The sequence below is a fragment of the Xyrauchen texanus genome, chromosome 28 (assembly GCF_025860055.1).
Source record: "Xyrauchen texanus isolate HMW12.3.18 chromosome 28, RBS_HiC_50CHRs, whole genome shotgun sequence".
NCBI lineage: Eukaryota > Metazoa > Chordata > Actinopteri > Cypriniformes > Catostomidae > Xyrauchen > Xyrauchen texanus.
The window spans coordinates 27,636,727-27,659,378 of NC_068303.1; the positions used below are offsets into that span (position 1 = coordinate 27,636,727).

The following is a 22,652-nucleotide window of genomic DNA, read 5'->3' on the forward strand; positions in this document are numbered from 1 at the left end:
ATATAGATGTTCTTGATTCCTCTCTCTTTCTCTATATCTCACTCTTTTCTATGACTCTCTTACACTTGACTTGTTCCATAATTCACCTCACTTTTGTTATTTAAGACTGTAGGCTTCTTTTCTGGTCAGGCAGATTTATTAAGCAGACATAGTAGGTCCTAAAACAGAAAGAAATGGACGTGGTGATGCTGTGAGTGTCAGTGTGTGTTTATGTGTGGAGTAGTGAGGTCTTTGATGGTGGAGGGGCTGATGGAGGTGGAATCCTGGAGACAGTGGGGAGCATTCTCTCTGTATGTCCAGTGTCTCTAGACAAGAGATAGTTTTGTGTGAATCTGATTCCACATGAATGTGGGGAGGGAAAGAATGACTTATATAATCCTAGAATGGATCATGGGGCAGTTTGAACTGAAACACAATTTGATTTGCATTAGATAACAGCCCTCAGCAAAGCCATCCAAAAACAAGCAATTTGGTTTGTTTGTGTATTACCGCTTTTTAACCAGGGTTGACCTCACATCAAAAAAGACGTCTTGTATATAAACTGTATATATATATATATATATATATATATATATATATATATATATATATATATATATATAAAATATATATATATATTTGTACTTTTAAAATACTAGTAGCCACATTGCATAACAAATCAAGTTATCTGCAAAAAAGCATTTTACATCACCTAAATACACACTTTCCTTTATAGATTCATATAAATGTTCATCTAAAACCTAGATGTTGATCAAGAAAGGCCCATGTCCATACTATTTGTCATATGTTCATATGCATATCATTTTATTATAATCTCGTACACTTAATATTTACATCATATGACTAGTTCAACAGATCAGAACACATGTCAAGGTCATGGGTTAGATTTTCAGAGAACAAATACAGTGTGTACCTTCCATGTACTATAAGTTGCTTTGAGTAAAAGTGTCTGCCAAATACATTAATGTACATGAGTCACACATGAATGGCTTTATCCAGCAGTTTGAATATGTAGTGTTGATGAACTCTTCGATATGTCTATTGCCATATAAAGACAACAAACGGATTCTAAATATTCCATAGCCATTTTAGTGTGCTAATTACCTACGCAATGCCAAGTGTTATTTTTGGTCTGTATGTTTGGTTGACAAATGGGTAGCTTCTAGCTGGCAGGTCTTATAGCAACACTGTAAAATCGAATTAGTTGACCTTATTTGGCTCAAGTAAACTGAACTGAATTTTTTTTAAGTAACATTGACTAGCTAAAAGTAAACTTAACTCATCTGTGATTAAAGTATCATTGTTTGTATTTAATTATTTTAACGAAGTTATAACACGTATTATACAGTATAAGGGAAATTCTGACTGGATTCTCGGTTACCCATTTGGCACATTGTATTTTCCTCTGTACTTAACAGTACATAAATCTGTACTTTTGTAAAGTACAATTGAGTAAAGAAGAATGGCTTAAATTTATCAGGCTTCAAGTTCATCAGAGGTAACACTAACCACTCTCATGGTGACTTCACACAAATCACAACAAAACAACAACAAAAGTCATAAGAATTAAAACTATATACATATTATACAGTTATACAGTTTACTATATAAACTAATATATATATATATATATATATATATATATATATATATATATATATATATATATATATATATATATATATATATATATATAATAACAATTATTATTTTTCTACATAAGTTCTCTTGTTTTGACCAAATATACAGTATTTATTGTAGCTCAAGGGCTTATGGGTATTCCACACTGTTGCAATTTTGTACATTTTGAGTTAGCAGTAACTTAGCCTCTCCAAACAAACACTACATAATGATTGTACATAAGTTCTAATTACACATGCTAACACAACAATGACTAAAGGTTTGCATAGCATGCAGACATGATTATAGTAATGAGATTTCACAGCACAAGTTTCATTCTGTGCCATCTGAGTCATCATTGAGTCTGTCATGTACTTGGCGCCATCTCCTGGTGGTCTCATGTAGTAACAGTCACCAATTACATGTCTCTCTGCGCAAATATGGATATATTTTTGTACCCATCTGAACACAATCTGATTGGTTTATAATTCTACATCATTTCCGATGACGTCGTCTGATACAGGAAAGCTAACATGTTTGTAGCCAGATTGCCTTGTACTATAGTATTAATAGATATTCATTTGAAATTATTTATAGTATTTACAATGCGGGGGTGATGCCGCCATTGCAAATGAAGTATAAGAGGAAACCATTGTGTCAGATATAAATCTGAATCAAAGAGATCACTGAGCTAAAGCTTATTAAAGAGTTATTGCAGACTAATTGTACACAATATCTTCTCTTATTGAAGTAATGCTTTGAATGAAAGTATGTAATCCTCCTATCTTTAACTTTTTTTCTCTCTGACCACTATTATTCCAGTTCAGCCTTGCAGCTTTAATCACAACAGCTGGACATTTTTCAACTTGGCTCACTACGTGTGTGTGTATGTGTGTGTGTGTGTGTTTGTGTGAGCATTCCTCCTCTGAATGGCGAGATTGTTAAGTCCGTAAAACTGAAGTCATCCTTTGTCTCTTCTGGCATGCAGGCGATTTAATCCTGAAAGACCTAGTTTGAGCAGACACACATACAAACACGCTTTCATACACTTTTATCATCCTTCTCTCTCATTTGCCATACAAATTCCAAATTGTGTAAGATAAATATATTGCATGCCAATATTGGCAAGGCTTGCACATTTGGTTTGTGACTGCATTTAATTCATTTAAACAGTCTTTATAGGGATAGTTCACCCAAAATTAAAATTCTGTTAACCTTTACTCACTCTCATGTTCCAAAACCATTTGACATTCATTATTCTGTGGAACACAAAAAGTTCAAATGTGTTAAGTAGAATGTTTGCCCCAGTCTCAATGAACTTTTATTGCATATTTTTTCCAAAGTGAACAGTGACTTCTATGTTCCACTGATAAAAATAAAGTCATATTTATTTGGAATCACTTGCGGTTGGGTAAATGAACTGATGAACTGTCACTTTGAGTACATTTTAACTAATGCAGTGCTGCTTTATTTTTGGCCTACTCAGAGGGATGTTTGGCCCTCTGACCTCTCTTTTCTGTCTGGAGAACACATCTGCTCCAGGGGTCATCCAGCTTTTTCCTTCTCTTTGAAGAGCTGCTTTAGTTCAACAGATCACTGACCCCTCAGATGTGATACATATTGATGCTGTTGGTTTTGGGAGGATCATGTTGGGGTGGTTGGAAGATTTCTACTTTTCAAGTCAAGTCAAGTCAAGTGGTTTTTATTGTCGTTTCAACCATATACAGTTAGTACAGTACACAGCAAAATGAGACAACGTTCCTCCAGGACCATGGTGCTACATAAAAACAACAAAGGACCAACATAGGACCACATGAGACTACACAACGAAATAAAATACCTATATAAACTACCTATATAAAGTGCACGTGCAAACATGTGCAAAAAGTACGGGACAGTACAACAAATTACTGACAATGAACAGGACAATAGACAGTGCAGCGCCGACCAGTACTCAGTAGTGCAAAAAGATGACAGTTTCTAAAAATGTAAACATAACATACTATGTGATAATGTTCTATGCACATAGCAGTTATTGAGGTAGCAGACAGTTATAAAGTGACAGTAATTAAAGTGCAACTCAGGACACGTGTGTGTCAAACCAGTCTCTGAGTATTGAGGAGTCTGATGGCTTGGGGAAGAAGCTGTTACACAGTCTGGCCGTGAGGGCCCGAATGCTTCGGTACCTCTTGCCAGACGGGAGGAGGGTAAAGAGTTTGTGTGAGGGGTGTGTGGGGTCGTCCACAATGCTGGTTGCTTTATGGATACAGTGTTTTTTGTAAATGTCTTTGATGGAGGGAAGAGAGACCCCAATGATCTTCTCAGCTGTCCTCACTATCCTCTGCAGGGCTTTGCGGTCCGAAACGGTGCAAGTCCCAAACCAGGCAGTGATGCAGCTGCTCAGGATGCTCTCAATAGTCCCTCTATAGAATGTAGTGAGGATGGGGGTTGGGAGATGTGCTTTCCTCAGCCTTCGAAGAAAGTAGAGACGCTGCTGGGCTTTCTTGGTGATAGAGCTGGTGTTGAGGGACCAGGTGAGGTTCTCCGCCAGGTGAACACCAAGAAATTTGGTGCTCTTGACAATCTCCACAGAGGAGCCGTCGATGTTCAGCGGAGTGTGTTCACCTTGTGCTCTCCTAAAGTCAACAACCATCTCTTTTGTTTTGTCGACATTCAGGGACAGGTTGTTGGCTCTACACCAGTTCGTCAGCCGCTGCACCTCCTCTCTGTATGCTGACTCGTTGTTCTTGCTGATGAGACCCACCACGGTCGTGTCATCGGCGAACTTGATGATGTGATTCGAGCTGTGCATTGCTGCACAGTCGTGAGTCAGCAGAGTGAACAGCAGTGGACTGAGCACACAGCCCTGGGGGCCCCAGTGCTCAGTGTGGTGGTGGTGGAGATGCTGTTCCCGATCCGGACTGACTGAGGTCTCCCAGTCAGGAAGTCCAGGATCCAGTTGCAGAGGGAGGTGTCCAGGCCCAGCAGGTTCAGCTTTCCAATCAGGTGCTGGGGAATGATTGTGTTGAATGCTGAGCTGAAATCTATGAACAGCATTCGAACGTATGAGTCCTTATTGTCTAGGTGGGTGAGGGCCAGATGGAGGGTTGTGGTGATGGCATCGTCCGTTGAGCGGTTTGAACGATCACGCAAACTGCAGTGGGTCTAGTGAGGGGGCAGCTGGGTCTTAATCTGCCTCATGACGAGCCTCTCGAAGCACTTCATGATGATGGGTGTAAGTCGCGACGGGACGGTAGTCGTTGAGGCAGGACACTGAAGACTTCTTTGGCATGGGGATGATGGTGGTGGCCTTGAAGCACGTTGGAACAACGGCGCTGCTCAGAGAGATGTTGAAGATGTCGGTTAAAACATCTGCTAGCTGGTCTGCACATCCTCTGAGCACTCTGCCAGGAATGTTGTCTGGTCCAGCAGCCTTCCGTGGGTTGACTCTACGTAGAGTTTTCCTCACATCTGCCGTGGTAAGACAGAGCACCTGGTCGTTGGGAGGAGGGGTGGACTTCCTTGCCATCACGTCGTTCTGCACTTCAAACCGAGCGTAGAAGTCGTTCAGCGCATCTGGAAGGGAGGCATCTTTGTCACAGGCAACTGATGTTGTCCTGTAGTTGGTGATGGCCTGGATGCCCTGCCACATGCGCCGCGTGTCACCGCTGTCCTGGAAGTGACTGTGGATTCTCTGGGCGTGTGCGCGCTTTGCCTCTCTGATTGCCCGTGACAGTTTGGCCCTAGCTGTTCTTAGGGCTGCCTTATCGCCTGCTCTGAAGGCGGAGTCTCGGGACCTTTATCTGGTTCATTCTAACCCATAAATACACTTTAAAAACACCAAAACAACACCAAACACTTGTGTACACTCCCCCATCCCCCCTAGTCGAATCCCAAAGGCAGACCAGATGAATGTCAGGGAAGAAACAGTTGGGATTCCAGCATCTTGAGAATGATTTTCAGGATTTTCTGGGTGGGTCACTAGTCACAAGTGCTATATATACTGTATGGTAATCAGTTTAATCTAAAACTCTGACACTTTTCAGCTTCCAGATGTTGTGTGTGTACTTGTTTATGTTTATATATTCTTTGTAGCATTTTCAAAGACAGCATCTCCTTGAAAATCTATCTTAAGATGTGGTTTGGTTAGGGGTGCAGTCAGTGCTGAAGAAGAAGCATCACAAGCTATGTCTATGCATTTTATTTGATAAAAATGCAATAAATTCAGACTTTTTAGAGATTCAGACCCTTATATTATTTTGTTTGAATGTTCTTCCAAATTTTCAAGAGGTTTTGGTATGCTAAATTCATGTTAAATATCCCACAACATTGTTTATAGTTAGTTGTCAGACAGTCATTAAAGGAGGGAGTAGGAGACAAATAAAGAAAAATTGCTCTAGGGTCCCTCCCCTGTGGTTTGTTATGTGCACAATCTGAAGAATGTATGTGAAAGTGTATGGGCGTCTGCCAAACTTACAACCACAACAGTGGTCTATATGTTAATACTTTTTGATTTATGACCTTGATTTGGCAACTTTGAGCAGGTATTCAAATATTTTTGGGGGATGTAATAATAAATTGCAGAATGGAATCTTACAGAAAAAAAGGTTTGTGTTCAGGTCTAAAGTTACTTTGTGTTCCTATAAAGATACCACAGTAAGGCTTTGTTTACACCAAACATGTTTTTGCATCAGTTTGCATTGTTTTTCAATAGTTTTTCTATGTAAAAATGCACTAGATGGATACCAGTTTTTTAGATGCCGTGTCAAGTTTAAAAGAATGTCATACTATGTATAATGTTATACATAATTTTAAGGATCAAATGTGTGATGACGAGAAGGGCGTGGCCGGGCCTTGTTGGAGCAAGGCCAGCACTGAATCAGCTGATAAGCAGGAGAGTGAGATAAGGTGCAGAGGCACCGTTTCGAGAGAGAGAGATGCACGTGGCCGCATTGTGTGTGTGTGTGTGTGTCCTTGTGTTTTATGTTGGTTTAAGTTTATATTGTCCATTAAACTTTATATTTACTGTTCAGCTAGTTCCCGCCTCCTCCCTGCCCGACCTTTACCTGTTACAACATGTTAGTCTAAACAACTTCTGGCAGTTTTGTTGATTCAAAGTTTCTGTTGTTTGTCTCCTTTCAGAGTCACGAGGATACGTAGACAGCATTACAAACACGCCCATGTCATCAGATGGTGAGATCTTCCACTCAGAAATCACAGGAAGTCCTGCCTCCTGTCAGAGGATGTTTGGATCCATGCATTCTATCTCGACACCCAGCAGCCCATTGTTCAATACAGACAGGTAGTGTCAATTAAAAACAGCAACCAATCAATGAGCTTACACAGTTTAAGGATGTTTAGATAACTCTACTGGAACACAAGACAAAAAAAGCTGATTTAGAATACAATTTATTGAAGTTTAGCATTCCAGTAGCAATAGGCTTTATGTGTCATCTGGTATTGTCTAAATGTTGGCTATACGTAACAGTGTATAAACAACCAGTGGGGTGTGTTCGTCTATGGACAGGATATGTCAGATAACCCTCCACTGTTTCCTTCTATATGTGTAGCCCCACTCCAGCTCATTCCTGGTTAGAGGGTGGCTCCAGCACCCCCCTGAGTCACTACACCCCCCAGCCCTCCCCGCCCCTCACCCTGTCTGCCCCCAACTCCCACAGCTCTCCGCGTGGGGCTCCCCGGAGCCTGTCCTCCTCTCTGGATGTCGGGGGATTGGAGAGCAGCCTGCTGGAGGCAGTAGAGGGTCTGGAGGCCCTGGGTCTAGATGTGGCTCAACCGCCCCTTCTGCCCCTGAAGAGGAGAGGAACAGACGGGCCAGAGACGATGCTCAGTTGCTCTTTCAACAGGAGTGGAATCAGTGCATCTTTTGCCGGTCATAACGCCTCACCTACTAGATCTACTCCGAGTCCAGGTTAGGGGTGTGTCTATCTGTAAGCATGCATGCACACACACAAATTCACTTTTGCAACCTCACATTTAATATGATTTTTCTTATTTGCAGATTTCCTCGCCAGTAAAACTGAAAATGTGAAGTTTGTTCAGGATACGACAAAGTTCTGGTACAAGCCGGACATCTCTAGGGAGCAAAGTAAGGATATTGATTTAGCTATAGATCTTAGGCCACGTCCACACTAATCTATTTTAGTTTGTAACCTCAGGTTTCAGTTTCCTAACTTCATCTTTTTTTCAAAAGGATGCAGCTATGGACAGTGTTTTTCGAAAGTCTTCCTTTTTGGAGGAGGAAAATACCATTCCAGTGTGGATTAGAGGCGTAAACACAGCACAGTAAATGTGTTTTTAAATGAAAACTGATTAGTGTGGATGTGGCTTTAGTCAGCAGATTGTTTCATTTGACACGGGAAAAGATTTATTCGCTGGATTGAGCAGCAGCGGTGGCTCAAGAAATGTGACCAAAAGGTTATACTGTATCTAATTGGGCGGTCTATTTTCTTTGTCTCTTGAAGAAAAAAAACAGACTGTTCTTCCTATAAAAAACTTCAGTCTGTCACGGGACTAATTTTCATGCCTGGTATGAAAAGGTCCTTAGGAAGCCATTGTTTCTTTCAAAATCTTCTAAACAACAAATATTCTGTTACTACTGGTCATTTGTTTAAAGACTTAATGTTTTATTGGCTGAATGATCAACATTCAGGTTTACAACAGTATGACAAACAGGAACGACTGTACTTCTGTTTTACATGGCTTTGCTTTCAGTCACATTAAATTAAATAGTTTAGTCTGGCTAAGGTCTTTGAGCATTAATGATTCTTTGATTAAGCTAACAGCAGAATGTGTCTGTTTTCTACTCCCACTTTAATGCTGTAGCAATTGCCATTCTCAAGGACAAAGAGCCGGGCTCCTTCATCATCAGAGACAGTCACTCATTCAGAGGAGCTTATGGATTGGCTATGAAGGTGGCAACACCCCCACCCTCTATTCTACAGCAAAGCAGAAAAAGTAAGGAAATGGCACAGTCATGACAACTCTCTGTTTATCATTATCTACATATTGTATTCTTTTTGTACACCTTTGTACATATTTTTGCTGTCAGTCAATGAAAATATTTAATTGTGATTAATCGCATGATTATTCATAGTTAATCGCAGATTTTGAATGTGCTGAAATTTCACTCCATATACACTTCCTTTCAAAACTAGACATTTTGAAGAAAAGAGAAGAACACTATGTAACAATATAATGTTTTATTAACAGCATTATACAGTATAAAGATAGAAATGCACTAAAATATCTTCAATCTATGTAACGTAAATGTAAATGTTTCCCAAAATTCACATTTAGAGATTAACTAATTAAAAATATAGTATATTGTCCTTGTAGTTTGCTTTTTTCATCACAGTGGGCATTAAATCTCTTAAAGGGATAGTTCACCAAAAAATTATTATCTCATCATTTACTCACCCTCTTGCCATCCCATATTTGCATGACTTCTGAAAAGATAGATATATATATATATATATATATATATATATATATATATATATATATATATATATGCATATATATATGTATATGATGTGTAGGTTCATACAATGCAAGTGAATGGTGGCCAGAATTTATTTATTTTTTACTATAAATCTCCACTTTCACATTCTTCTTTTGTTTTTGGCGATTCGTATTCTTTGTGCATATCGCCACCTACTGGGCAGGGAGGATAATTTATAGTATAAAAGGACTTAAATATTGATCTGTTTCTCACCCACACCTATCATATCACTTCTGAAGAAATAGATTCAACTACTGGAGTCGTATGGATTACATTTATGCTGCCTTTATGTGATTTGAGTGTGATTGAGTGGCCAGTGGTGGCTCAGCGGTTAAGGCTCTGGGTTACTGACTGAAAGGTTAGGGGGTTCAAGCCCCAGCACCACCAAGATACCACTGTTGGGACTTGAGCCCTATCTGCTCCAGGGGCGCTGTTTCATGGCTGACCCTGCGCTCTGACCCCAGCTTAGTTGGGATATGCGAAAACAACTGCATTTCATTGGCTCTGTACCTGTACTCTGCACAATGACAATAAAGTTGAATATTAATCTTAATCTTAATTTTGGACCTTCAAAGTTCTGTCCACCATTCACTTGCATTTTATGGATCTATAGAGCTAAAAATCCTCTTTAAAATCCTTGTTTGTGTTCAGCATAAGAAAGTCATACACATCTGAGATGGCATGAGAATGAGTTAATGAAGAGAGAATTTTCATTTTTGCGTGAACTATTCCTTTAAACCCTCATCCTCCACAAAATTAATAGTTGCTATCCACTTTGCTACAGCAATTGTGAATCCGCATTTACATGATTTGCCGCTTTGAACTCTACATAAAAAGTGCTTGCAGAGAATAACTTGTTTTGCTTTGAGTTGGCACTTTCATTAATGTAATGATTAAAGTAATGATACTTCGTCCAAATTGTCTTGAACACGACGCAGGGAAATTGCTGATGCTTCACTCCAGTGTTTTTTTTTTAAATTTTATAACAAATTATTGTTAAGAGATCGTTTCTCAGTGAAATATTTGGTGGAGTTTAAGACTTTGCAGACCAACACTATTGTGTGATGAACAGCTGAATGAGTGTGAGCATAGCTGGAGTGTTCATATCCAGAGGCCCTCTGTAAACAGTGTGTGCATCTCAATCAGAGGAAGGAAGGGAGACACACACACACAAAGTCCCTCACAACCTGCTTCACAGTTCTCCATAAGTGGGGTTTTGGGTTAGAAGAAAATACAGCATAATCAGTTCTTACTTTCTCAACATTTAGAAAAATAAAAAGTGCAGGAATTTTTATTTATTTGTGTATGTAGTTGATTTCTACTTTATTTTAGAGTAGATCTTTCAGAGTATACTGGGTCTTTCAATATTCCTCAATTATTGATGCATATATGTAATTATTCCATTCATAATTAACGATTGTTTTATCTGTGATGTAATTTCCTGTCTCAGTGGGGGACCTGTCCAATGAGCTTGTGCGACACTTCCTGATTGAGTGCACACCGAAAGGTGTACGGTTAAAAGGGTGCCCTAATGAACCATATTTTGGTAAGTATCTGTTAATGTCTGCATGTATGTTAAAGGGATAGTTCACCCCCAAAAAATCTAAATTATCTCATCATTTACTCACCCTCATGCCATCCCAGATGTGTATGTCTTTCCTTCTGCTGAACACAAATGTACATTTTTAGAAGAGTTTCTCAGCTCTGTAGGTCCATACAATGCAAGTGAATTGGTACCAAAATGTCAGCTATCATATAACTACTGAAGAGAAAGAAAGAAAATTATACACATGGGGTGGCATGAGGGTGAGTAAATGATAAGAGAATTGTATTTTTTGGTTGAACTATCCCTTTAAAGTGTTCAAAGTCTCACCATGTAGAAATGCTAATTTCACTGTCACGATCTCCCTCTAGTGGCAGTAATCCACATATTTTTTGTGTCATAATATACTTCAGCAATTTCTTCTAATTATAGTTCTTAGGAATTAAACTAATTAAAAAAATATATACATTTATGTTTTCTATATCCTTGAATGTACAGGAAGTCTCACAGCTTTAGTGTGCCAACATTCAATCACACCCTTGGCGTTACCCTGCAGACTCATCATCCCGAGCAGAGGTACTCACCAATATTTGTGTGTGTGTCTGTGTGAGTTTCTTGTTTCAATTTTTTTTTTTATTTAATCTGAACGCTTTTTATTTAGAACCTCTAGAGGAGATAAATGAATCTCAAACACAGTCATCAACAAACTCCGCAGCAGAGCTACTAAAACAGGGAGCAGGTAACTGTTAAATTAATATAACCTATATAACATTGATAATGCTTATTATTTTGGCTCTAATCCATATGTTCATGTGTATCTATGTTTGTGTACTGTTCAGCGTGTAACGTGTGGTTCCTGGGCAGTGTGGACCTGGAGTCGTTGACTGGAGTTCAGGGCATTCAAAAGTCCACGACTGTGACCTTTAATATGGATCCGCCACCCATATCCACTGTAGTTCACTTTAAAGTGTCTTCACAGGGAATTACACTCACAGACAACCAGAGGAAGTGAGTGTTTTTCTCTTTCTAACATACAACAGTGAGGTTCAGTAAAGTCAGTTTAGGGTTAGTTCTCTCTCATAAAGCATCGCAAATTACTTAATTGCTTGTTGCCTAATACTTATATATTTTTGTACATAAAGTTCTAACTAACAACTTTACATGTAAGTAAACATAAAACGTTGTCCTTATTTTGTAATGTTGTTTTATCATGTGTTTCCAGGTTGTTCTTTAGGAGACACTATGCCGTCAGCACAGTGATATTCTGTGCCCTCGATCCTCAGGACAGGAAGTATGTTACACAAACACACATATTATGTACTAATCAAAACTATCTTACAACATATTATATCTTCTTCAAAGTTGTCATTGCCTTGATTGCAGCTCTGCACTTGGTACACTTGTTGCTTGCTGCTTTTCCTTTACTATTTGGGGCAAATTTTATAAAAATAAAAATAATAATATATATATATATACACACACCCACTGAGTACTTTATTAGGAAGACCTGTTCAACTACTTAATTCGTGCAATTTATCTAATCTGCAATTCAATGAATATAATCATGCAGATATGGGTCAGGAGCTTCAGTTAATGTTCACATCAACCATCAGAATGGGGAAAAAATCTCAGTGATTTGGACCTGATCTACTGGGATTTTCACACGCAACAGTTTCTAGAGTTGACTCAGAATGAATAGTGCTACTGACGCCGCTTTTCATTGAATTAATTTAGCAGATTGCTGTCATTTTATTTAAATTTTTTTGTATTATGAAATCATAATGAGGGGAACCAATAAAACTTTCATATTTTAATATAATACAGTTTGCAGAGCCTGAAATTCGGTGCGGGATTGCCGGTATTGCACACAATTTTAATCATTCCTGCAAATTCCACGTTCATAATGCGGAAAATCCCACACACTTATATTCACTTTACAGTGCAGCTTAAATTAGTAAACCAAGAGATGCAGATGAACAAATCAAATCAATAAACTTGTTTTTGTACCAAACTATAATTACAGATGCTGCACGGGTAAATCCGCTCTCTCTCCTCTTGCAGCTGTCAGCAGCGCGTTGAGCGCTTGTTATATTTAGTGTGAGAGCGGGCTTTGTCGCGTAGCTACTGAATTTAAGATGTACCTTACCTCTGGTCTAAATGTTTGACAGGTTTTATAAGTGGTGTGCTGTGATATTTGTGTTTCTGTGTGATGTTCTGACCTCTCCACTACTCTGTTTTCCAGGTGGACGCGAGACGGCTGCTCAGCAGCAAAGTGAGTCTCCAACATCACATTCTCACTCTCCATATAGTTTATTTTCTTTTATAAATCTAGCAAAATTGCTCCAAAGTGATCACCAATATGTTTGGTGTATCTTATCAAAGATAGAAATCTTGTAAGTTGCACTCAGTGTCTACTTGGCTCAAAAACGAGGGGGCATGCTTGAAATGGCACTTAGTGGCATTTGTGTGGACATTTATTTATTGTTGTGTATGTGTGTGTGTAATAGGATTTTTGGCTTCATCGCGAGGAAAAGTGGAAGCAGCACAGAGAATGTGTGTCACCTGTTTGCTGAACACGACCCTGAACAGCCCGCCAGTGCCATTGTCAACTTTGTCTCCAAGGTGATGATAGGCTATCAGAAGAAATAGACAATATTACACACAGAGATTCCTGCTGAACTGCATTGGGGACTGCTGTTGCCATAAAAAAACCATGGAAGCTGGCATTGCGTTAAAGCACAAGCAAACAAACATTGGAGACTGCCGTGTTCTTACCTTCAAATGTGTAGGCCCAAAGCACATAGTTACAGTTTCATTCCTGTTCTGTTAGCGGCGTTACTTGCTGATGGCGTTTGATTGTGATCAGACAGTAAACATCAGTATGGTCATGGATGAAACTTTATTTTGTGACTTTTTCTCCCTATTTAAGGACAAGATACATTCCAAAGGGAGTTTTTGTGATTCTTGCCCATGCATTACATAGAATGTCCAGCAGGGGGAGACACATTTCTTTGGTTAACTACCACTCTTACAATTATTTTTCCAATTCTATTTCATATTGCTAGTGGCACAGAAATCACTGAGGATGTGTCCAAAAATCATGGAGGTGTAACTGAAGATCAGATTCTTTGCTCTGTCTCAGCACCTATCCACACGAAGTCGTGCAAACTGCTCACATTTTCATATTAATTAACAAAACTTAAATGTCTTCGATTTTATACATAAATGTGTACATTATCAGATATCCCTATTAACATTTTATAGTTCAAAATATTTAGTAAATTTTTTGTTTATCTGTGTATTTCTTTGTTTATGAGGGGTGAGCTAATATTTTAAGTCAATGATATGTGGTTACCTTAAAAAAATCATATTGACTTTGACCTTGTTTATATATATTTGGAAATATTTATCATATAACTCATATTCTGTGTATAGCCTGCTCATCTTTTACTCATTGGCATGAGTGTTCAGTTATGCCAGTTGTCAGATTGTAATGGATAACACTCTTGGTATTTGATAAATCGCCTTGTGTGAGATGTGCAACATGGCATCATATGGGCAAGACCTATAAATTCCCTAACACAACTTGAAAATTATTTTACTGAATAAGTGTATAAATGCTTTTCAAATGGTAATCGTAAAATGTTTCACATGGGATTCATCTGAAGCAGACATAAATATGTAAACCGCACCTGTCTTATTTAAGTAACAAGGACCACATTCTGGAAAGGCTGTTCTGTGGTGGAGTTTGTTTTCTATCACTTTTCTTGTCCAGCCAAAATATTTTGGTATATTTTTTTTAATTAATGTTTAATTTACAGTAACAGGGGCAGACTGAGAAAATAAACTGGCTGTGGATTTTACATAGAAACTGGGCCAAAAGTTGTTGAGTGGGGGAGGGGTGTGTGAGGGGTATCACTGTCATTTTCTGCATATCGCGGCCCCCTACGGCATATCGTGGCGCCGTTTTGCGGCCCTCTTCAGCCTATCGTGGCCCTTTCAGCATAACACGGCAACCCGTTTCAGCTTATCGCGGCTTGTTCTGCCCCATTTGGCTGGCCCACTGGGAAAAGTCCTGGTTCTTCCTATAGCCAGACCACCCCTGTACTGTAACCTACATGCACAGAATACAATAAAGAAATTGTATGGTACTAAATGTATGTCATGATATGATGTCTATTATGAGCTGCCATTGACATGCCAGTATTTTGAGGCCAAAAGCATATTCTATGTAAGTATACAAATGCAGATGCGAGAGCACAGCCAGTACAAGTTGTACATTCTTAAAGGGGTCATAAAATGCTCTTTTTTTATATATGGTTTCATTATCATCCCTGAGGTCCACTGGTAATGTTCGTAAAGTTTTTTTTTCTTCTTTTTTTTCACCAAAACAGTCATAATTTTGTAATATATGATAATTTTCCACCCTGTCTCTGACAATCTTTCTGAAAAGTTAGATTTTTGCCTCAGCTCCTCATTTTAACTTCAATGTTAACGCCCACTGTAGTGATTGGCTAACAGCGTGCAGCCCCTAAAATTCAGCCATTTTTGAAACTCAAGAAGAGAATGAACAAGCACCAAAACATTAGTAATGTACATATCATAATTTACACAAATGCACATCAAACACATTGCATTTGAATATATTACACCATTCATCTCAAGCACAACTGTTAACACACATACCCTGTCTACACCGGACGCTATACTCAATGATGCTCTATACCATGGAAGCATCCGTTGCGGCGCGTCACTCCAACAGTAAACAATCCGGTGTCCTGTTCCATTTTGCTCTGGTGCTACTACTGCCAACAACACAAAGAAACATTGACATTTTTACATTTATTCATTTGGCAGATGCTTTTATCCAAAGCGACTAACAAAAGAGGAAAACACAAGCGAATCATCTTAAGGAGACAGTGGTACGAAAAGTGCCATACTGCAAAGTTTCACTAGCATCAGAATAGTATTCAAAACAGATTAAAGTGCAAAAATATGTATTTATTTATTATTATATATATTTTTTTTAGTGACTGGTTAAGTGCTCATGGAAAAGATGTGTTTTAAGTAGTTTTTTGAAGACAGAGAGTGAGTCAGCTTCACGGATGGAGTTGGGAAGTTCATTCCACTAATGTGATATGATGAAGCCGAAAGTCCGGGAAAGTGTTTTGGTGCCTCTTTGTGTTGGTACGACAAGGTGACGTTCCATAGCCGACCGCAGACTTCTGGTGGGAGTGTAGTTCTGCAGAAATGATTTGAGGTACACTGGAGCAGACCCAGTGATTGTTTTATATGCCAGCATCAGAGCCTTGAATTTAATGCATGCATCAACCGGCAGCCAGTGAAGAGAGTCAAGGAGTGGTGTAACATGTGCTCTCTTTGGTTCATTAAAGACCAGACGTGCTGCTGCATTCTGGATCATTTGCAGAGGTCTAACTGCACATGCAGGAAGGCCTGCAATGAGAGAGTTACAGCAATCCAGTCTAGTTATGACAAGTGACTGAACAAGAATTTGTGTGGCATGTACAGAGAGGAAGGGTCTTATCTGCCTGATATTGTAGAGTGTAAATCTACATGATCTTGCAGTTTTTGAGATGTGGCCTATGAAATTCAGCTTGTTATCGATGGTTACCCCTAGATTTCTGACCGTACTGTAGTTGGACCCAGCTGCACGGTGATGTTGTGTTCAACAGCAGGGTTGGCTGGAAAGACAAGGAGCTCGGGCTTGGCTGGGTAAAGTTGCAGCTGGTGTTCCTTCATCCAGGCCCAGATGTCTGCCAGGCAGGCAGCGATTTGAGCAGTCACTGTGGTGTTGTTGGGCTGGAAAGACAAGTAGAGTTGCGTGCCATCAGTGTAGCAGTGGTAAGAGGAACCATGTGACTGAATGATGGGTCCCAGTGAAGTTGTGTATATAGAGAAGAGAACTAGCCCAAGCAACGGTCAAAGACATCCATCTAGTGCATGTTTACATACACCAACAATTAAAAATAGGTGAAAGAACAGTTTGTTGAGCAGTTTAAACAACAAAACAACAGGAACCACAGCAGCTGATGAAATGCATCTTCTCTTCAGAGACACTGCATCCATCTTTTAAAAACATGCCAGAGAGATGACAGCAGTCAAAGATATCTGTGAAGTACATGTTTGTATGAAAAAAATATAAAAAATATTCCAGATGGTTGCCCTGTCCTGTTCAGGAGTAGTTAGGCCACAGACAGCAGGCCTTTTGTCCTTCTCTCTGTCTCTGTTTATGAGCCAATGAGCACCAGTGGGCTGTGCCATGGGTGAAATGATTTTAAAATAAGTGCTGATGTGGTTGCTGTAGAGGCCATCTTGAATGAATGAGTACCTCAAGTGACGTAAGAAGTAGAATGACCTCTAATCAAAATATCAAGGAAATTATATTTATGATGATATCCTCAAGACATGGCCTCTTTAATGTGTTGTATTGCAAAACTTGGGTGTTATCAAACCTCAGTCCTCAAGGAGGCAATAGAGTAACTCTCAAATGTCTGCACCATTAAACCAGATGTGTTATTCTGGTGACTAGCTAAAGAAATGTTGACAGTTTAACAAACTTTAAATATCTTGCTCAGCAAGTTTCTTTTCAAGAAAACAGTTTGCAGTTCCATAAAGGTTGACACCTTAGCTGTTTGCAGTCATTTTTTACTGGAAACAGTACAGTTGTATCTTTTTTTTATAAGAAATTATAAAATGTCTTCCACCTGGTGTAATAACAATAAAATTATGTACTTCTTTTGGGATTTTATGCTATTTAGATCTTATTTACCGGTAAATTAATGAATTACACAATTCATTTGCATATGCAAATAAGTGTTTATGTTAACTGTTATATATATTTATATCTATATGTTGAAATATGTCATGTATTAGGGGCAGATTGCTGACATCTGATGAAAAAAATAACAATTAAATGACTTGAAAATCATGTCATGACAATAATAACCAGTAGATGGCTGCAGAGACTGTGGTTTTAAATAATTTTTTTATTTTCTAATTTTAGATTAGATTTTATTATCACAATTTATGCATTTGGATACATATATATATAAAAAAATGTACAATTATTTGTCAAATTTGAGCATTTTTTAAAAATTCTTTTGAAATACCTGTTTTTGCAATAATGTTACATTACGGTATGTTTACTGTCACACCTGACCAAGGAAATACAAAGTGAAGCAACAGAAAAGGCTTTGTTCCCAATAATTTATTTTACAGTAAATATAAAAAATTAAATAACTCAATGTAAATTAGTTTACTATTTCCATAACAAAAAAATTCAGCGTTTAATCTGGAAGGTGTGGCTTCCACACCTAAGGATATCATTGGGGTCAGACTCAGACTTTGTACTTCGATCTCTCTGTGTGTGTGTCTGTGTGCACATACACGTGTGTGTCTTTTGGGTGTGTTAGTCCCACAAGTTCAGTGTGTGTGTGTGTGTGTGTGTGTGTGTGTGTGTGTGTGTGTGTTTTGCACTGTGGATGTTAATAGCCCCAGCTCTTCGTTTCTCTGTTTGTGTTCGGCATTGTGGCACTTTTTTTTTATCATTATTATTTTAATCAACAAATCTAAAAAAAAACTTGGTCTGTGTAAGGGTCTTTCCCAGTAATTTACTATGGTTGGTCAAATTTGATCGCGAACAGCAAAAGTGTTCTCTTTTTTCCCTCTTTTTTTCACCACTTGGGTCGAAGACCACTTCGACTCACCTAATCAAGTCTAAATTGTTTTTTTGTATGTTCAGATGTAAAGTCTAGGAAATGTCACAAAGTCTTGTACCACTCAGACTGAGGAAACCATTGAAAAAAATTATAAATCTGAAATCAGTCAAAAATGACCAAACAGCCAAAGAAGGTTAAGCTAATGCCCACTATAGTGCCCCTTGTGGCAACGCTGAGCATGCAACTCACAATCACTGGAGCTACAGGAAAATCCTGACAATGCTAACTGGCTGATGGAAACATCACACAAGTACTGCAGAGAGATGTGCATTTTGCATTTTTAAGAGCCCTCTAAAAAAAAAAAAGAAAAAAAAGTCTACTGCCAACTACTAAAATATTAAGTTATATTTGCAATGCATATTTTGCTTGCAGTGTATTTAGTCTGAATACAAAGCTTTTGAATGGCCATCAATGGAGAAAGATGCATTTTTGGCCTAGATGGTGTAGTTATGACATTTGTCTCACGTAGCCAGACCTAAGAGGGCATAGGTCTGGGCTCCATAGCAGCTTCAATTGGCCTAGAACTGCCCATTTAGACAGGAAAAGCCATCTAACTGACAAGTTAAGCAACCAATCACAGTTGGTTTTGTCATTATGAGGAGTTTAGGGGCAGGGTTATAGGAGATGTATCATATAATAAAAGACCAACATGAAAAAATTTATAATTTATATATTGGCATCTGAGTCTCTGCAAGCGATTGCACAGAAAACACACAGAAAAATAGCAGAAAATGTGTTGAGAATCTAAATACAGCACAGAAGACCTCATTATAGAGGATTTCACAGACATGGCAAAGTAAACAAAGCAGAAAATGCAGCTTTACTCTTGGATATCTGCTTCACTTTCTGCTATGTGCCTCAGATGAAACTCTTATTATATTTAAAAGATTTTATATCACTAACCTGGCAAACTTAGGCAAATTCTGTAATTATTTCATCCTCAAATGCTCTCATTCTATCAATGTGGAACTTTGCGAACACAACTCGGCTTCCATACAGACCGCGGAAGTTTCACCGAGTTGATTAAGAAAGCATTTTCCAGTTTTGTGTGCAATGTGCATCAGACGAAGAGCACGGATGTTATATCACCATGGTGACCGTGCACTGCATAAAAGATGACACAGTTACAGAGCTATGCTTTAGCTCTTGCTTGCTTTACTATTTTCCATATATGGCAGAACAGTACACTTAATAGTGCCACCGAAGGCAAACAAAGATGGAACATCACAAGGTACATAAAGCACCAAAACAGAAGATCCAATACATAACATATTCCTCCCCTTTTACTTTCAGTGTCCACTAACAACTTATATAGCACCTTTGAATTTAAACACGGTATTATGCTTGTAATGTCTAATTTCTTCTTTCATTAACATCCAGCAGCAATAACCAGCAGCATGAAAGTAAGGTTATATATATAGTGGAGTGATGGTGGTGTAGTGGTCTAAACCACATAACTGGTAAACTGGTAATCAGAAGGTTGCTGGTTCAATCCCCACAGCCACCACCATTGTGTCCTTGAGCAAGGCACTTAACTCCAGGTTGCTCCGGTGGGATTGTCCCTGTAATAAGGGCTCTGTAAGTCGCTTTGGATAAAAGCATCTGCCAAATGCATAAATGTATGTGTGTGTGTGTATATATATATATATATATCATTTCCTTAACAGTAGGGAAAGAGGGTAGACTGCACCAGTTCCCAGGTTTTATTTATTTATTATTATTTATTTCGCCTCTTTTCTCCCCAATTTGGAATGCCCAATTCGCTCAAAATCCTTGTGGTGGTGTAGGTACTCGCCTCAATCTGGGTGGCAGAGGACGACTCTCAGTTGCCTCCATGTCTGAGACTGTCAATCCGTGTATCTTATCACATGGCTTATTGAGCATGTTACTGCGGAGATGTAGCAAATGTGGAGGCCCACGCTATTCTCTGCAGCATCCACGCACAACTCTCCATTCGCCCCACTGAGGGTGAGAACCACACATTATAGTGACATCGAAGATGTTACCCCATGTGACACTGCCCTCTCTAGCAACCAGGTCAATTTGGTTGCTTAGAATACCTGGCTGGAGTCACTCAGCATGCCCTGGATTCGAACTCGCAACTCCAGGGATGGTAGTCAGCGTCAATATTCACCGAGCTGAGCTACCCAGACCCATTCTGCCCCAAATGTTCTGGGTTAGCCACTAGTCTAAAGGTCGAATCATTGTGGTGGTTGTCTCACTCTAGACGGATAGCGATTATGGTGTAGCACTGTTTGTGTATTTACTAGAGTGTCTGTAGAGATGTCCAGGGCAGGTGATGAGCTGAAGAAGGGGAGCTTACCAAAACTTCTCTTGAAGGTATTATGGGCAGAGTTTCAGGAAATTATTCCTGGCTGGTGTTGGGGTGAGATGTTTAGCCATGTGCCTCCAGATCACGTGGATCATCACTGATGGTCGTTGAAGACAATAGCTGGTATACATTTCTCCTCCATATCATGCTGTATTGCATTTGAACTGTGTATGACCCATTTTGCCCCTTTGCAGTAGTTGCGAGCCAGAATGTTCTCACCTTTTATTAAATTCCTGTATTTGATCTTGCACCTCCTCTCCAACTGAGTTTGCTGTTGTGACTGCACCACTTGCTTAGTTCTTGGGGGTCTCGAGAGGTCTGGTCTAGTGCAAAGCTGTCATTTCAACAATGCTGTGACTAGTGAAACTTTTTTATGGCATGATGTGCATTTCTATTTGTCAATAGGAAAATGTTCAACCGTCGGCTAGGACAGCCCTTACCCTGAGATGCCTTCAGAGCTTGCTTCAAAGTCTGCAAAAATCTTTCCACAAGACCATTAGTTGATGGGTGAAAGGAGCCAATCTGATGTGCTAAATTCCATTTGTACTCAAGAAAGATTGGAACTCTTCAGTTGGGGACCGTTATTACTTACAAGCTGTTCCAGCAGTCCAAAGCAGATGAAGACAGACCTGAGCTCCTAAATGGTGTTCTCAGAGGAAGTGTTCTTCATGACTGCAACCTTGAGCCATTTGCTATGAGCATCAACGATTACTAGGAACATGTGTTTCTTCAATGGAGTTACAAAGTCAATATGTATTCTCTGCCATGGCTCCTCTGGAAAATCCCATGGATGTAAGGGAGCTGCATGTGGCATGTTCCTCTGGTTCTGGCAATCAAGGAAAGCCTTGGCTTTCTCCCCAATTTCTAAGCCAGGCTAACAGAAATAGCTTCATGCAATCTCCTTCGTCCTCACCACTCCACAGTGGCCCGAATGGAATTCTTTCAACAACCGGCAATCCGACTTTACAGTCAGCTAATTTCTTCATATAAGATAAGGCTTTAATTATTTTGCCATCTCTCCCCCCTTTCCGATAGAGACACATTTTTTTGTGATCCAGGGTCGGCATGCATCTGCAAGTAAGCCTGACAAAAGTCTATTTTTGTCTACCTGCTAATCCTGCGACTAGATCATCAATTAAAGACAGAGGATATTGTTCCACAGATAAAACAGGGTTGGCAGTAACCTTAAAATGGCCACAGATTCTAATTGGTCTTTCTGTCTTCATTACTGGAAAAACTGGTGTGGCCCATTTGCTAGCACTCACCTGTTTCAGCACTGTGTTTCTACCAGACGGTTAAGTTCAGCTTCCACTTTTGGTTTAATAGCATATGGAACAGGGCGAGATTTTAGGCATTTTGGTTTATTGTCTGGCTTAATGGCGAGCTTCATGGTAATGCCATTTACGCTGCCAAGTTTCTCTTCAAATATCTCTGCATGCTTTTTTAGAATGTTTAGTAGACTTGTTGTCTCTTTTGTGACCAGATGTACTTCCTTCCAGTTTAACTTACATTTTTCTAGCCATGACTGACCCAGTGGTGACTACCATTCACAATATATAGGGGTATCTTTACCTTCTGTTTGTTGAGCTCCACTGTAACATCCACAACTCCTTTTACAGGCACAGCCTCACACGTGCCCGCTTTTAGGGTCAACTTAGCAACCCTTGGAATGAGGTGAGGCAACTTCTCTCTGCAAGTCGTCTCTGCCACTAGCGATACAGCTGCACCTGTGTCCACTTGCAAGGGAATGGCTTCTCCCTCGAACAGTGGTGTTACCCAATAGCCATCAGAGCTACTGACATCACATGTAAGTATTCATTTTCATCAGATTCATCATCATGTTCTTCTGTATTCTCCACTTGATTTATATGTTTCTTTTTCGGTTTTCTGAAGTGG

General features: G+C 39.3%; 1 protein-coding gene across 2 annotated transcripts in view; it reads left to right on the forward strand.

Annotated features, from left to right (window-relative positions):
- Positions 1-14,841, forward strand: part of LOC127622185 (tensin-3-like) — a 60,356-nt gene extending 45,515 nt beyond the window's left edge. For both annotated transcript variants that reach the window (XM_052096184.1, XM_052096185.1), the window contains 11 exons: positions 6,763-6,922; positions 7,191-7,549; positions 7,640-7,726; positions 8,464-8,595; positions 10,593-10,688; positions 11,184-11,261; positions 11,347-11,424; positions 11,525-11,693; positions 11,908-11,976; positions 12,928-12,957; positions 13,193-14,841. In XM_052096184.1, coding sequence (XP_051952144.1) covers positions 6,763-6,922; positions 7,191-7,549; positions 7,640-7,726; positions 8,464-8,595; positions 10,593-10,688; positions 11,184-11,261; positions 11,347-11,424; positions 11,525-11,693; positions 11,908-11,976; positions 12,928-12,957; positions 13,193-13,334 — 1,400 coding nt within the window. In that variant the 3' untranslated portion in view covers positions 13,335-14,841. The remainder of the gene's footprint in view (positions 1-6,762; positions 6,923-7,190; positions 7,550-7,639; positions 7,727-8,463; positions 8,596-10,592; positions 10,689-11,183; positions 11,262-11,346; positions 11,425-11,524; positions 11,694-11,907; positions 11,977-12,927; positions 12,958-13,192) is intronic.
- The last annotated feature ends 7,811 nt before the right edge of the window (positions 14,842-22,652 follow it).